Source organism: Zalophus californianus, chromosome 6 (assembly GCF_009762305.2).
Source record: "Zalophus californianus isolate mZalCal1 chromosome 6, mZalCal1.pri.v2, whole genome shotgun sequence".
NCBI lineage: Eukaryota > Metazoa > Chordata > Mammalia > Carnivora > Otariidae > Zalophus > Zalophus californianus.
In genome coordinates this window covers 36,710,184-36,728,536 of record NC_045600.1, presented here as the reverse complement: position 1 = coordinate 36,728,536, position 18,353 = coordinate 36,710,184, and the positions used below count along the sequence as shown (strand labels likewise).

General features: G+C 37.5%; 1 protein-coding gene across 2 annotated transcripts in view; it reads right to left on the bottom strand.

The window, feature by feature from the left end:
- Positions 1–7,557: 7,557 nt before the first annotated feature.
- The window catches only part of PPP2R5E (protein phosphatase 2 regulatory subunit B'epsilon), a 147,998-nt gene continuing 137,202 nt past the window's right edge, over positions 7,558–18,353 (bottom strand). For both annotated transcript variants that reach the window (XM_027570005.2, XM_027570007.2), the window contains exon 14: positions 7,558–9,358. In XM_027570005.2, the coding sequence (XP_027425806.1) occupies positions 9,259–9,358 (100 nt within the window). In that variant the 3' untranslated portion in view covers positions 7,558–9,258. The remainder of the gene's footprint in view (positions 9,359–18,353) is intronic.

The window sequence follows — 18,353 nt, the reverse complement described above, 5'->3', positions numbered from 1 at the left end:
GAGTTCCAAAATAGTTACATCAGACAGATTTTGCCAATGCAACTGTTGTCTAGGTGGGGAGACAGATTCCTGGTGCTTCCTACTCTGCCAGCCTCCCAGAGGCTACTGTCAAACAAAATGTACACCACCATCTGACCCCAAAATTCCACCTTAGATATATCTGCAAGAAAATTAGAAACACATCTACAAAATGTGTTTTGTACCAGAATGTTTATAGCACCTTCATTGATAGAAGTCAAAAATTGTAAACAGCCATGGATAAACAAACTGTGGTATATTTGTATCATGGAATGCTACTCAACAATATAAAGGAATAAACAGCTGACACATGCATCAATGTGGATTAATCTCAAAAATATATGTAAAAGAAGCCTTACACAAAAGAATACATATTGCATGATTCCACTTTTATGACATTCTGAACAGGCAAAACTAATCTGCTGTGAGAAAAAAATCACAATAGTTCTCTCATGTCAAGGAGTATTAGGAATTAACTGGGAAGGTGCATAGGGAACTTTCTGGGACGTTGGTAATGTTCTATATCCTGGTAAGAATTTGGATTATACAGGTGTATGGATTTGTTAAAACTCATTTCACTGTATGTAAATTATACCCCAAAACAATATAACTGTAAACAAATATTAGATTCTGGTTGATGTACATACTAAAGTTTTTAGAAGGAAAGTTCACTTAGGTCTATCATTTACCTTGAAATGCATTTTTTAAAAGAGTTTTATTTATTTGGGACGCCTGGGTGGCTCAGTTGGTTAAGCATCTGCCTTCAGCTCAGGTCATGATCCCAGAGTCCTAGGATCAAGTCCCACATCAGGCTCCGTGCTCAGCAGGGAACCTGCTTCTCCCTCTCCCTCTGCTGCTCCCCCTGCTTGTGCTCTCTCTGTCAAATAAATTTATTTTTTTAAGAGAGGAGAGAGTATGAGTGAGCATACGAGCAGGGGGAGGGACAGAGGGAGAGGAAGAAGCAGACTCCCCACCAAGCAGGGAGGCCGATGTGTGATTCAATCCCAGGACCCTGGGATCATGACCTGAGTGGAAGGCAGACATTTAGCTGACTGAGCCACCCAGGCGCCCTTGAAATGCATTTTTAAAATAAAATGGATTAATGGGTGGATAAAAGATAAATGGATACAAAGGTGATAAATACAAACATGATAAAATGCTAATGGTGAATATATGGCGTTCACTCTAAGATTCTTTCACTTTGGCCGTATGATTAAAGTTTTTCATAATAAAATCTGATGAAGGGGGAACAAAGGCAGAACAATGTGTGTGATCCCATCAGCATAAAATTTTAAGATTTTTAAGAGTATAATTGTGCTGAGACATACATTGAAATTTTCCCTGAAGACTACAAAAAACCTTTAAAACAAAATATGGTAAATCCACAAAATGGAATATTTCATAATAAAAAGAAATGAAGCACTGATACATGCTACATGAATGAGCCTTGCAAACATGTCGTCAAGTTAAAGAAGCCAGTCACAAAAGACCACATATTGTATGATCCCATCTATATGAAAAATACAGAATAGGCAAATCTATTGAGACAATACGTAGTGGTTGCCTGGGGCTGGGGGGCTGGGGGGCAGGGGCTATGTAGGAATGGAGAGTGATTGCTAATGAGTTTGAGGGGTTTTTTCTCTTCAGGTGATGAAAGGTTTCTAAAATTAGTAGTAGTGGGAGTGGCTGGGTGATGGACATTGGGAAGGGTATGTGTTGTGGGGAGCACTGTGTATTGTGTAAGACTGATGAATCGCAGACCTGTACCCTTGAAACAAAAAATACATTGTAGGTTAATAAAAATAAATAAATAAATAAATAAAAATAAAATTAGTGGTAGTGGTTGCATAACTGTGAACACACTAAAGACACAAACTCACTTACTTTAAAGTGGGCGAATTTTATAGTATGTGAACTATATCTCACTAAAGTTGGGTTTTCCAAAAACGAAAACAAAACCAAAACCAAAAAAAATTTGAGTAGTGGTTACCTTAGGGGAGAAGCTAAGGATTTAAGGGTTGACTTTTATTTTACACCTTTAGAGAATGTCTGAATTATTTTCCATGAGAATATATTGTTTTTCAAACAATAATTTTAAGAGAAAACAATTGACAGTGTAACAGAAATAAAAGAGTGGAATGCAGGGCCCTGTGAAGAAGTGTTAGCGAAGATTAGACTAGGGTATTGGGGAGAAGCCTGTGGGGACAGGTGCTAAAACAGGTAAGTTCATCAGTCAGAGTAAAACACTGAAGAAGCTTGTAGCTGATAATCTCATCTTCTACTCAAGTTAAAGTGGATGGGCTGGGATAAAGAACTTGAAGATTGATATGGAAGTCTGGGGTAGCTCCTAGAGCAGACAGGGTGGTGAGTGGAAATGCAACAATGAATGAAATATGGGTCTTTCTTGCAAGAGAGTAAATTTCAGTCTTTTAAGTTATGGAGCATAAAACTTGGCGTATGTCCTCAGAATAAGGCATTCTACTGTACAGAGATCACTGTTCAGAGCAATTGGGAGTCAGAATATTCCTTCAATCCCTGGTAGTTGTGTGAGCTCAGAAAGATTACTTAACATCTCTAAGTCTCAGCTGTCTTATCTTTATCCATAAAATGGGCATAACTTCTACCCCAGGATGGTTGTGAAAACCTAATGATGAACATAAAATTCTTGGCACAATATACGGCATATAGATCTGATAAATGACAGCTATTGGGATAATTCATTCATATTTAACTCACTACCGTAAATAACACTAACATTTATTGCAGGTAGTAATTAATTCCAGGTTACCATGTGCCAGGCTTTGTGCTAATTGCTTTATACATATTATCTAACGTAATACAACAACACTATAAAATAAGTACCATTTTGCCTGCATTTTACAAATGGAACTGAGGCTTAGATCAAGAAACTTTCCAAAGTCACACAGCTGAAAGTTAGCAGAACCCAAATGATTCCAAGGGGCTCTGATTTCCAAGTCCACAGCCTTCATGTTGGGTACTCCAGCCAAAGACATCTTGCCCGAGAGCTTTGGTGAAGATGAGAGGGGCTGTGCCTGACATCCATCCTGGTTCTGAGGTCTTACATCATCTAGTAGCGGCAAAGTCTGGCTCAAATTATATGATTAATTCAGAGTATGATCTCAGAAGAGGTGAACTAAATTGGAGAATAAAGAAACAGAAAATCTGAACATCAGAGTATGGGCAAGACTATGAACAGAGCCAATCAATAAATACTGGTCCAATCCACCAATAAATGCACATATCTTATAGCAGACTTTTAGATTTGGGGAGCAGCATGGAGCTATGCAACTTAATTTTTTTAATCTGCCTTTTTAGAGAATAATATAATGAACACCTATCATCAAAAAAATTAAATTTTAATTCCCCCCAGCTATCCCATGGTTCAGTCTCCATTAAAAAAATATCTAATGTGAACTTGATCTAATAGAAACCAACAGGATACACTATTATATAAAAATCTGGGAAACAGGAATTGGACTGTACATTTACTTTGCCTCCATTATTATATTTATTTACAGGCAGGAGGCAGTATTATACAGTTAGATATTCCACTGAAATCAACATAGATTTCTTGGAACCCTAAAATTCTTGTTACCAGTTTCTTCTCCTTATAACTTGCCAACAGGGTGATCTTCAGACATTACATATGGTTACATTTTGAAATACGAACTTGCTGAATTTACAAGGATTTTTCCCTCCCCAACTCAAGAGTTTAAATGAGCATGAAACATTGACTGATTAAACTCTACTAGTTCCAAATCCGATGTGATTTAATTCGCTGAGATCACACATCAAATGCTTTAAAGCCCTGATTAAAGATGACACTCCTCTTGTCACATCACAGTAAGGTCTACGTCCCCTCCACCTGCATCTGAGCAGACCCTGTGACCGCTTGACCAACGAAATATGACAGAAGTTATGCCATGAAAGTCTCTGGGCCCAGGCCTCCAAGAAATTGCAATTTCCCCTTCCAGTCTCTCTTAGAACGATCATTCTTAGAACCCAGTTGCCACACTATGAGGAAGTCCAAGGAAGCCCCATAGGGAGACCCATGTCTTAAGAACTGAGGCCTCTCAGTTCTTAAGACATGAACCCCAAGGCAACAACCAGCACCAACTTGCCAGCCCTGTGAGTGAGCCATGTTGGAAGTGGATTCTCCTACTCCACTTGATAAATCCAAGTTCACACTTGAAGAGCAGAGACAAGATGTTCTTGCCAAGCCCACCCAAACTGTGTATTTGTGAACAAAACAATTAACTGCTGGGGCCATGCCTCTAAGTTTTGGAGTAGTCTGTCACACAGACACTGGGCCGCTCCCCAACATATCCCCCTAGTAATAAACTGATTTTCTCAAGATGAAAGCCTGAACATACCAACCCCATTGCCTCATAGCAAAGTTGATCAAATCTATTATTCGTATGGTTCAAAAGGCCACGGGGGTCTGAGACAGACAGACAAACAAACAAACAAACAGCCAGGCTCCTGAAAACTCTTCACTGCTTCTTTATTAGGATGCACCCCTAGTACAGAACCTCTCACATGTCTGCGAAAGGGGAAGGTTACAGTTCTCTTTGGGAGCACCTTCATTTTTGTTTCTGTTACCACTTTGAAGAAAGTAAATCATTTTCAAAGAAAGACACTTTTAATCCAAGTGTTTAAGACCCAGCTTGCATTTTGCTGTGTTTGAAAAGGAAGTAGCATAGTTTAGCCAGAGCTGGAAGATTGTTTCATGGCATTTTTAACTTTGATGTGGATCAGAAGTCTGCATTGTCTGGTTGAACCAGTCTATAATTTTCATATGCAACTTTTCATATCAAAAAATGTATCATTTTTACCTCTGCCCACAAACAGATGCTGTTTTAAACACACACACGCATGCACACATACACACATACACACACACACACACACACATTTAAAACCAATATGAACCACAACATTTCTAACATGGAAAATAAACTTTTGCTGCCCTCTCCTGCTAAAACAATGAAATACTAAAATACAAAAAGATTTATGAAGCTAAAGCGAAATTCTCAAACCAAAAGCAATGGATATGTCATTCTCATTATACCTCGATCAAAAATCAGACAACAACCAGAAAATGTATTGGTAATATTTATATTTGAAAGTTCCCCATTGATACATGAGGTCTGGATTACAACTTATTTACAGTAAGTGATTTCAAAAAAAAAAAAAGCAAAGTCAGGGAAGGGAAGGAAGGAAAGGGTAGGGTGGGAGGGAGTGGAGAAGAAGGGAAGGGAAAAAAAGAGGGTGGGAAGGAGGCAGGGAAGAAAAGGAAACCTATATTCATAGACATCATCAAATGGGATGTTTATTTCCAAGAGCTACTACTGCTGCTATCGTGCACAAGAAGCAGCACAAATTAACATTCCACTAGATCAAAATTTGCTCAACTTTCTCTCAAGATGCACAATCCTTTTAGATTTTCAAAATTAAATACCGAGAAATATAAAACGCATTGCCAATATGCCTACTACAAAAATCCTTTGTGGGTCATTCCTTAACTTCACTCAGAGAAGCAGCTGAGCCAGAATATAAAAATAAAAATATCGATGTGCAAATAAAACACCACTGATCATGTCTGGTGCCACCTTTTGCTATAGGTGACAAAACTTTGTGATAAGATTGGTTATAGCATCAAAAGAAGAGAATCTCATTTCCTGGGCCAGCTCAGTGCACCTAATTAAAGGGGAAGAACAAAACGAGAGAAAAAAAAACAACAACACAAAAAACTCTTAACACTTAAAAATGCCAGTAACATCCATACATCTTCCCTTTCCCACCCCACCCCGATCCCCACAAAAAAATAAAAAAGCTTTTAAAGCTCTAAATATACTTTTTTTTTTTCTTTCCATAGTGTGATTGAGCCTAGGGCTATACATTTAAGTATAGCAGGTGCAATTACAAGCAATTCCTGGCTCTGCACCCTGGACTGTCCCACGCATAGAAGGAGGTACAAAATAAATTAAACCCTTCCATTTAGGCAAGCAAGCCCAAGATGAAGGAGCAATAACCCTGCTTGTGAGTATCCAGCGGCATCGAGGGTATTATTTATTTCTTACTTTTTTTATTTTTTATTTTATTTTATAAAAAACAGATGTCAGGGAGAGCAAAATATAATAAAATTTAAAAGAACAAAAACTAGACACTGATGGGAAACAACTGGGGACACTTGCACAATGAGAAAAGGAATGCATGCTTGATTCAAAGTATGAGATGGGTCAATTCACTCACATGGTTGTTCTGGGCCCACAACCCAGGCCCCAGCATCATTCTAAACCACAGGGTTTGGTTGGGTTTGGTTTGGTTCTTCCAAAGACACTCTTTGTCCTACCCCTGAAACCAATATGGTAGGGATGAGGTTGGAGTGATCATCACTCACTAACTACAATATTTGCTATTTAAAAAATATATTTATATATAGTTCTGGAAATTAGGAAGCGAACAAAATATAACACGAAGATGCATTTGTCACAATGAACTCAAGTTGCGGCAACAGCAGAAGTGGGGGAGAGGAGAGGGAGAGGGAGGGAGGGAGGGAGAGAGGGAGAGGGAGAGGGAGAGGGGGAGGGAGAGAGAGAGAGAGAGAGAGAGAGAGAGAGAGAGAGAGAGAGAGAGAGAGAGAGAGCTGCTGTAAATGCAGCAAGTACAGCCTTAACTATGTCACATAGTGCAACAGTCAGATTACCTCAGGTACTCTGCGTCACCGGACACAACATGACAGATGTCACATTGTCACTTTCGGTTAAAAAAGAAAAGACAGTGTTTCTTCTCAGAAGTTGCCCTATACATCTTAGACATATATTTGCAATTGCTTCTGTAAATATGTCTGAAGTTTGGCTTTGTTCTTCTCAGTTTGGAATGATCAACATACAGAATTAACATCAAAGGGTAACAGTGCAGTCCTCACCGTAACTTGGAGCGCAGGGAAAGGTGCAAAACAGGGTCCTCGTCTTTCTCATTTCAAATGACTGCATTTCATTTTAATGGGCAGAGATCGTTCATAAACCTGCGATTTTAATGTCTTCTATCTAAAAAGATGAATTGATGGCAAACATAAGTTTATACTGTCAAAAACAAATGTAGTGCAGAGTCAAAGCTAACAGGCTCAAAGCAAAAGGGCTAAAGGAGATGATTTGTTACAAATTTATTTTTTGTCTTTAGTGTTTGAACTTGCACCTTTGCTCCAGCACTTTTAAAGTAAGTTGTTTCATTTTGGCAGCCTCCGCTGGCTTTACATTGAATCCCCATTAATGTTCTTTAAAAAAAAAAAAAAATCTCTTCATTCCATTAAACCATGTTGTGTTGGGTGTTGCATATGACTCTTTTACTGCTGTTTCTTTTTCAGAATTAACATAGCCAAGTTTTGTTTTTGTTTTACAAAGTTACTGAGATGACAATATCCAACTGTGACCTGATAATCCTGAAACACTTAGTAGGGGAGAAAGGTCAGCGGCTTTTTTTTTTCCTTTTTCTTGGAAACAATAAAACTGCATATTCTACTTTATATTTAAGTGGAAGGAAGAGAATATACCAGTCCATATTGATATTATATTTCTATTAAGAGCAATGACAGTTCATATGTTCATGTTTGCTACTATCACAATTCAGTACATGAACACAGAATTAGCTCTATGCCACGAATACTGCTGGAGGGGATGGTTTAGGATTATCAACTCACTGCTGCCACGTCCATAACAAGCAACAGCATCCTGAAAATAAGTTCCAAAACATGTATCTTGCAGTACATAACAATGCAACCGCATCAAGTAAGTACATACTAGACACAAATTTCATCGGCATTTTATCTCCCTAAGATGTAAGATTCCTCTTTTAAATACAAAGCAGAGAGCCAATAAGATATATCTATAATACAGCCCTAAATTTTGTTTGTTTTTCATTTTTTTCTTAAACAATTTGGTCACAATGCACCTTTGATATAAAAGCATTTTTAAACTTTATTATTAATACTCAGGACATTAGGGATTTCCAGATTCTTTTCAGTAGCATTTGTAGAACCACTTTTGGTAACAAATACAGTAGTTAGGAATATGCATCCAATTCAGAATGCATAGTAATGTTTATCCTGAATCCTTTCCGGCTAAAAACAGGGCTGGCGCTGTGATGAGATATAGAACGAGAATCTACAAAAAACACTGTAATATGTTTGTTTTTTCCCAGAGGCTACATCCTCTTTTGCTGGAATACTTTATAAATACATATTAAAAAGTAAGGCAACAACTCCAAACAGTCCAAGCTGTTTGCTCAACTCTCTTCCCAATTCGTAATCCTGGCGATCAATTTCATGGTTGTACTGTTTAGTGTTTGTCTTTCTTATTACAAAATGGTCCAAAAGGATGTTTTCTGACATTTCTCGAACATCTCTGGTATGTGTGTTCAATGATGTATGCAACTAATACTGGTCAGCTACTGAAGCCTCTGATGTCCCAGTGCCTGTTTTCAAAGGATTCAAGACATTGGTTTGGATTCGCCATAAACTGATGCAGGAATCCAAAATTCCCTTCCCTACTATGTTTATCACCGCTTCTCTTTTACTCCTAATTTTAAAACTAAAGGAGTACCAGGGCTACCTGGTTACTGGAAAGATGTTCACTCCAGTCAGCAAAACTTTTATCAGGGGCCTTACAATTCCTGGCCCCATTCCACATGGACATTCAACTCATGAAGATGTGCAAAAGGAAAAGATGTTAAGTTACAGTCAAGTTATCCAGAGGAGGATGTTATACAAACTTATAAGGAAATGACAGTCTTTTTTTTTCTTCCGTTACTATAAATACATTTAACAGCTTAGCAGAAAGACAAGCTAAATTTAAGATTGTTCACATTTGAAAATTGTTTCATACTCTCTGCTAAGGATAAATAAGGAACTCCTGATAATAGAATTTTAACACGGCAATTTCATCAACAGATCTTTGAAGACTGCTTTTTGCTTTTTAAAGAGGGTTAGAACAATGATTATGTTTGCAAAGTTCTGAGAAGTCCATCTACTGTCCAAACTTTGGATTGAAGTCATTTTTTTTTCCTTTACTTAGAGACAGGTATATACAGTGCTGTTGTAATAATGAAACAGATGTGAAATCTACTGCAAAGTTGCACAATACAGAAAACTGCTGCTCCATCTTCTACTACATAAATGTGTGACCCCACAGGTTAGTGACGCTGCTGTAATTATTTCTGTTAAGTTGGAATTATGCCGTCACGTCTAAGCCCCCTCTTTAATTCCAGATCCTCCAGTTTTTTCCACAGTTCTTCACGCTCTTTTTCTTTCTTTTTCTCACTGCGGGTAGAAAACAGAATATAAGATAAACGACTAGGAAAGTCTGAAAAGACTATCTAACAATAACTGCCCCTTTGACATACTTCTCCCCCATGCAGGTTTTACAAGTAGTCTTTGAAAAGTTTGGCATTAAGCTTGTGGGTGTTTTCTCTTTTCGGTTCTTCTTTTTTTCCCCCTTGATACGTACATGCATGGAGAAGTAGCATTAATGTACTGAGCAAGAGATGACAAGCCTATTTTAATATTTCACATTAATATTCCTTTATACGTAGCTTAATAATGAAAGTTAACTTCAAAACAAAAATGGGGACCATTTCTATGTATCTATTATCCTAAAGACCCAAAGATACATTAAGTGATTTTTACGTGGGCTCTAGTTAAAATTTAATTTTCTCTTTGCCTCCAAATAGTTTCTCAAAAGGAAATGCTAGAGATTATACTAATGCAGACAAAGCAGTAGGTCAAGAAAATGTACTTCCCCTTTAGTATTATCTATTTCCCCTACACTAAGTGTATTAAAGTCTTTAGCAGAATCTTGTTCTTACTAGTATTAATAAGCCACAAAATCTAAGTTATTAACTTATTTTATACCTATATATACAACCAAATTAAATGTTTTTTTTGTGATTTCAGTTTTAATCATCTGGAAAGAACTTTGTTGACATGATTATGAACCAAATTTTTAATATTCCAAGCCTTCAAAATTTGGCTCAGTTATCAGGTTGACTAGTAATTTCCAGATTTTCAGACTTCGCTGTTTGGTAAATTTGACTATAAAACTGGATGTCAAAAATGGGGTCAACAAATTTTATTTGTCAAGGGTACTTTCAATCGCCGTATTTTTATCAGAGAAAGGATGTTAATTTTAACATCAACCAGGTATAGAAAGTATAAAATAGAAGAATATATGACTACACTGTAAATTAATTCCCATTTATTAAAAATAATCCACTACTGCCCCTAGCTTTCTCATACTGTGATGAACCAGTAAACAACAGACTCAGATAATATTTGTGAACCCATAAATTCAGATAAGTCCTGAAAATGGGGGCTCTGCCATCTCAGGCATGGGGAATATGGTCTTTATGCTCCTTCACCCAGCAAGGATTTAACTTCAGTTACAATACAATGTTTACTCAGGGAAATCCACATAGGTTAAGTGAAACTTGTATTTAATTCCAATGCCTATTTTTTAGTATCACCAATTTTCTAAAAAAAATTATTTGATATCTATACCAGCACAAATTAATTCATCCCCCCTCCCAAAAAATATCTCTAGAAATACCTAATTTTATATTCTCATTCTACTAGTCTTGAGAAAATATTTAATTATGTAATATATCAATATTATGTCTTAATTAATATTTTGGCAATTTAGGCCTTCTATCTGGAACTAGTTTCAGCTATCTCGAATACAATCTGCACAATATGAATTTTAAAGGGCATAACAATTTTTGAAATGGTTATCTATTGGGTTAATTTTGACCCTGAAAAATTGGACTTACAGAGCAATAGGGACAAAATTAGATGATCCTCCAGTCATTATGAATTCCAGATTCTTAACTATAAGCTGTTTGGTAAATTAATCATTTTTGGTTTCTCAAAGTGTAGGAATAATATTAGGTCTAAATAAACGTTATCATAGAACACTGATAACCTTTTCATTTAGACGAAGAAGGTGGTAAGCAAGGGCTTAGAAACTTTCTTCAACTAAAACACAGGTTAAACATATGTTAGGTTCATACTGCCCCAATTTGAAGTTTAAATTAAGTGCTGACATCATTAAAACACTCACCTTTCTACTGAAGCATTTCGTTCACATCTTTGATCAAGAGTTTTATGGCACTCAATACAATTTATTGAATTGTGGGGCTTTTCTTCCAGATGAACTTTATGCTGAGTTATTATACATCTTTTATACTGACAACTTTATCTTTAAAAATTCTAAGTATTTCTGAAATAGTTACTATTGTCCCATTCTTTCCTCCTTTTCTCTCTCCCTGTAGGTGGGGAATTTTAAAGCTTAACCACACTGTCATGGCTGTCATGCTAGGGATGGTGATACTGTCAATTCTCTTCCAATTTCACTTTGTATAAAAATTTGATCTGCACTGAAACACTACAATTTGGTGCCATCCAGAAGTGAACTCCTCCAGGTAGCTCTTCTCTAACAGCACCAAATATATCTCTTTTCTCTTTTCCTAGTCCCATATCCAGGGAGAAGCCAATGTTTCCATCTATTCAGCACAATCTTCCATTACTCATTTGACAAAATACTACCCTTACTTTAAAAAAATCCTTCTCTAATTAAGAAAGTCCGCTCACGGGCCCCGAGTTCTCGGCTCCTCCGGGGCGAAGATTGGGAGGCCGCCGTTTTCACTCTCATCCTCCAAAGCTGTACTGAAAGCTTGCAGGGAACAAAAGCTCCAGAGAGCAAACCGGAGCAGATGACTTAGCCCAGACCGGCAAGGGCGGGGCAATGCTGCCTCCTGCAAAGACATTTGGGAACCAGGCAACAGGCCCCTCCCCCAGAAGATCAGCAAGAACAGCCTGCAAGCCAAAACCAAGTTTACCGATCAAGGAGAATCGCAGAACTCCTGCGCTAGGGGAATACAGCACATAGAATTCATGGCTTTTTTACCATGATTCCTTAGTCTTTCAAAGTTAAATTTTTTTAACTGTTTTTTTTTTTTTTAATTTTTCTTTTTCCCTTTTTCAACCAACATCTTATCAATCCTTTTTAAAAAAAATTTTTTTATTTTTCATTTTTAGAGTCATATTCTATCCCTTCATAGTAGTTACCCTTATTTTTAGCATATATATATAAGTTGTTCTCTCTTTAAATTTTTGAGATACAGTTTCTTCTAAAAGATCAAAATATACCCTAAATCTCTAGTGTATGGCTTTGTTCTAGTCTCCTGCCTGATCACATTCTCTCCTTTTATTTTCTCTTTTTTTTTCTTTTTTAAAATCCTCTTCTTTTTTCAAACTTCTTATCAATTCCTTTTATAAAATTTTTTATACTTTTCATCTTTACGCTCATATTCCATCCCTTCATCATATCAACTCTTATTTTGTACATATATAAGTCTTTCTTTCTTTAAAATTTTGGGAGGCATTTTCTTCTAACAGACGGAAATACACCCAAAATCTAGTGTGTGGCACTGATCCATGCACCAGCCTGATCATATTTGATCATATTCTGGTTTTTTATGTTCTGTTTTTGTTTGTTCTTATCTTTATCTTTTTTTTTCTCTCTCTTTCTTTTTTCTTTCTTTCCCTTTCTTTTCCCCTGGTTTCAGGTCTTTTCTAATTTATTTAGAGTATATTTTCTGGGGACATTGTTACACTGTTAGCATTTTGTTCTCTCATTCATCTATTCTCCTCTGGACAAAATGACAAGATGGAAAAAAAATCACCTCAACAAAAAGAACAAGAGGGAGTACCGTCTGCCAGGGACCTACTCAATACAGACATTAGTACAATGTCGGACCTATAGTTCAGAATCATGATTTTAAAGATATTAGCTGGGCTTGAAAAAAGCATGGAAGTTATTAGAGAAACCCTTCCTGGAGAAATAAAAGAACTAAAATCTAACCAAGTCGAAATCAAAAAGGCTATTAATGAGGTGCAATCAAAAATGGGGGCACTAACTGCAGGATAAATGAGGCAGAAGAGAGAATCGGCGATATAGAAGACCAAATGATGGAAAATAAAGAAGCTGAGAAAAAGAGACATAAACAATTACTGGATCACGAGGGCAGAATTCGAGAGATAAGTGATACCATAAGACGAAACAACAGTAGAATAATTGGGATCCCAGAAGAAGAAGAAAGAGAGAGGGGGGCAGAAGGTATATTGGAGCAAATTATTAACAGAGAACTTCCCTAATGTGGGGAAGGAAACGGCATCAAAATCCAGGCGGCAGAGAGAACCCCTATCAAAATCAATAAAATAGGTCAACACCCCGACATCTAATAGTAAAACTTACGAGTCTCAGAGACAAAGAGAAAATCCTGAAAGCAGCTCAGGAGAAGAGATATGTAACCTACAATGGTAGAAACATTAGACTGGCAACAGACCTAGCCACAGAGACCTGGCAGGCCAGAAAGGACCGGCATGATATATTCAGAGCACTAAATGAGAAAAATATGCAGCCAAGAATACTATATCCAGCTAGGCTGTCATTGAAAATAGAAGGAGAGATAAAAACTTCCAGGACAAACAAAACCTAAAGGAATTTGCAAACATGAAACCAGCCCTACAAGAAATCTTGAAAGGGGTCCTCTAAGCAAAGAGAGAGCCTAAAAGCACAGACCAGAAAGGAACACAGACAATATACAGTAACAGTCACCTTACAGGCAACACAATGGCATTAAATTCGTATCTTTCAATAGTTACCCTGAATGTAAATGGGCTAAATGCCCCAATCAAAAGACAGAGGCTATCAGATTGGATTAAAAAACAAGACCCATCGATATGCTGTCTGCAAGAGACTCATGTTAGACCCAAACACCCCCAGATTGAAAACCTGGGTGGGTGGAAAACCATTTACCATGCTAATGGACACCAAAAGAAAGCTGGGGTGGCAATCCTTGTATCATACAAATTAGATTTTAAAACAAAGACTGTAATAAGAGATGAGGAAGGACACTATATCCTACTTAAAGGGTCTATCCAACAAGAAGATCTAACAATTGTAAATATCTATGCCCTGAACATGGGAGCAGCCAGTTATATAAGGCAATTAATAACAAAAGCAAAGAAACACATCGACAACAATACAATAATAGTGGGGGACTTTAACACCCCCCCCTCACTGAAATGGACAGATCATCTAAGCAAAAGATCCACAAGGAAATAAAGACTTTAAACAACACACTGGACCAAACGGACTTCACAGACATATTCAGAACATTCCATCCCAAAGCAACAGAATACAATTCTTCTCTAGTGCCCATGGAACATTCTCCAGAATAGATCACATCCTAGGTCACAAATCAGGTCTCTACCGGTACGAAAAGATTGGGATTATTCCCTGCATATTTTCAGACCACAATGCTTTGAAACTAGAACTCAATCACAAGAGGAAAGTCGGAAAGAACTCAAGTACATGGAGGCTAAAGAGCATCCTACTAAAGAATGAATGGGTCAACCAGGAAATTAAAGAAGAATTAAAAAAATTCATGGAAACAAATGAAAATGAAAACACAACTGTTCAAAATCTTTGGGACGCAGCAAAGGCAGTCCTGAGAGGAAAGTATATAGCAATACAAGCCTTTCTCAAGAAACAAGAAAGGTCTCAAATACACAACCTAACCCTACACCTAAAGGAGCTAGAGAAAAAACAGCAAATAAAGCCTAAACCCAGCAGGACAAGAGAAATAATAAAGATCAGAGCAGAAATCAATGAAACAGAAAGCAAAAGAACAGTAGAACAGATCAACAAAACTAGGGGCTGGTTCTCTGAAAGAATGAACGAAATTGATAAACTCCTGGCCAGACTTATCAAAAAGAAAAGAGAAATGACCCAAGTCAACAAAATCATGAATGAAAGAGGAGAGATCACAACCAACACCAAAGAAATACAAACAATTATAAGAACATATTATAAGCAACTCTATGCCAGCAAATTAGATAACCTGGAAGAAATGGATGCATTCCTAGAGATGTGTCAACTACCAAAACTGAACCAGGAAGAAACAGAAAACCTGAACAGACCTATAACCACTAAGGAAATTGAAGCAGTCATCAAAAATCTCCCAACAAACAAAAGCCCAGGGCCAGATGGCTTCCCAGGGGAATTCTACCAAAATTTAAAGCATTAATACCTATTCCCCTGAAACTGTTCCAAAAAATAGAAATGAAAGGAAAACTTCCAAACTCGTTTTATGAGGCCACCATTACCTTGATCCCCAAACCAAAGACCCCATCAAAAAGGAGAATTACAGACCAATATCCTTGATGAACATGAATGCAAAAATTCTCACCAAAATACTAGCCAATAGGATCCAACAGTACATTAAAAGGATTATTCACCACGACCAAGGGGGAATTATCCCTGGGCTGCAATGTTGGTTCAACATCCGCAAATCAATCAACGTGATACAATACATTAAGAAAAGAAAGAACAAGAATCATATGATCCTCTCAATAGATGCAGAAAAAGCATTTGACAAAGTACAGCAGCCTCTCTTGATCCAAACTCTTCAGAGTATAGGGATAGAGGGTACATACTTCAATATCATAAAAGCCATCTATGAAAAACCTACAGCGAATATCATTCTCAATGGGGAAAACCTGAGAGCTTTCCCCGAGGTGAGGAATGCAGCAGGGATGTCCACTATCACCACTGCTATTCAACATAGTATTAGAAGTCCTAGCCACAGCAATCAGACAACAAAAAGAAATCAAAGGCATCCAAATTGGCAAAGAAGAAGTCAAACTCTCACTGTTTGCAGATGATATGATACTTTATGTAGAAAACCCAAAAGACTCCACCCCAAAACTGCTAGAACTCATACAGGAATTCAGTAAAGTGGCAGGATATAAAATCAATGCACAGAAATCAGTGGCATTCCTATACACCAACAACAAGACAGAAGAGGAGACAAATTAAGGAGTCGATCCCATTTATAATTGCACCCAAAACCATAAGATACCCAGGAATAAATCTAACCAAAGACGCAAAGGATCTGTACTCAGAAAACTATAAAATACTCACGAAAGAAATTGAGGAAGACACAAAGAAATGGAAAAACGTTCCATGCTCATGGATTGGAAGAACAAACATTGTGAAGATGTCAATGCTACCTAGAGCAATCTACACATTCAATGCAATCCCCACCAAAATACCATCCACTTTTTTCAAAGAAATGGAACAGATAATCCTAAAATTTGTATGGAACCAGAAAAGACCCCGAATAGCCAGAGGAATCTTGAAAAAGAAAAGCAAAGCTGGCGGCATCACAATTCCGGACTTCCAGCTCTACTACAAAGCTGTCATCATCAAGACAGTATGGTACCGGCACAAAAACAGACACATAGACCAATGGAACAGAATCGAGAGCCCAGAAATGGACCCTCAACTCTATGGTCAACTCATCTTTGACAAAGCAGGAAAGAATGTCCAATGGCAAAAAGACAGTCTCTTCCACAAATGGTGTTGGGAAAATTGGACAGCCACATGCAGAAGCATGAAACTGGACCATTTCCTTACACCACACACAAAAATAGACTCCAAATGGTTGAAAGACCTAAACGTGAGACAGGAGTCCATCAAAATCCTAAAGGAGAACACAGGCAGCAACCTCTTTGACCTCAGCTGCAGCAACTTCTTCCTAGAAATACCACAAAGGCAAGGGAAGCCAGGGCAAAAATGAACTACTGGGACTTCATCAAGATAAAAAGCTTCTGCACCGCAAAAGAAACAGTCAACAAAACCAAAAGACAACCGACAGAATGGGAGAAAATATTTGCAAATAACATATCAGATAAAGGGCTAGTATCCAAAATCTATAAAGAACTTATCAAACTCAACACCCAAAGAACAAATAATCCAATCAAGAAGTGGGCAGAAGACATGAACAGACATTTTTCCAAAGAAGACATCCAAATGGCCAACAGACACATGAAAAAGTGCTCAACATCTCTTGGCATCAGGGAAATCCAAATCAGAACCTCAATGAGATACCACCTCACACCAGTCAGAATGGCTAAAATTAACAAGTCAGGAAACAACAGATGTTGGTGGGGATGTGGAGAAAGGGGAACCCTCCTACACTGTTGGTGGGAATGCAAGCTGGTGCAACCACTCTGGAAAACAGTATGGAGGTTCCTCAAACAGTTGAAAATAGAGCTACCAATCAATCCAGCAATTGCACTAGTGGGTATTTACCCCAAAGATACAAATGTAGGGATCCGAAGGGGTATGTGCACCCCAATGTTTATAGCAGCAATGTCCACCATAGCCAAACTGTGGAAAGAGCCAAGATGTCCATCGACAGATGAATGGATAAAGAAGATGTGGTATATATATACAATGGAATATTATGCAGCCATCAAAAGGAATGAGATCTTGCCATTTGCAATGACGTGGATAGAACTGGAGGGTGTTATGCTGAGTGAAATAAGTCAATGAGAGAAAGACATGTATCATATGACCTCACTGATATGAGGAATTCTTAATCTCGGGAAACAAACTGAGGGTTGCTGGAGTGGTGGGGGGTGGGAGGGATGGGGTGGCTGGGTGATAGACATTGGGGAGGGTATGTGCTATGGTGAGCGCTGTGAATTGTGCAAGACTGTTGAATCACAGAGCTGTACCTCTGAAACAAATAATGCAATATATGTTAAGAAAAAAAAAAAAAAGACACCAGGAGGGAAAGAATGAAAGGGAGTAAATCGGAGGGGGAGACGAACCATGAGCGACGATGGACTCTGAAAAACAAACAGGATTCTAGAGGGGAGGGACGTGCGGAGCACTGGGTCTTATGCACAAACAATGAATCATGGAACACTACATCAAAAACTAATGAGTATGGTGATTAACATAACAATAAAAAATTTAAAGGAAAAAAAAAAGAAAGAAAGTCCGCTCACTATAAGTCACTCTAATACACCAGATCTTCAGAATCAACTTCACTGTGTCTATTCTTAGACCCCTTGGTCAAAAGGTATCTTTTCCAAGAATTTGGTCTATTTAGCTTAAATGATAAATGATCAGAAAACAGTTTTACTACCGAAATTCAATAAATGTTAATTAATTTAAATCAATTTGACTATTTTAGAAATAAGGTCTTCATTTCTCTTAATGGGATTCTACAGATTTTATTTAATCCTTATTCAACTAGGATAATAATTATGGGTTTTCAGTTGCTATAAAAAGAAAGGACAACACACTCTATGATGGTATGCCACAGTATGAGAATGTGCCCTTTATTTCCTCTACTTAAATAACATTTTTAAAGACTTGAAGTTTAACACACGGAGAGTT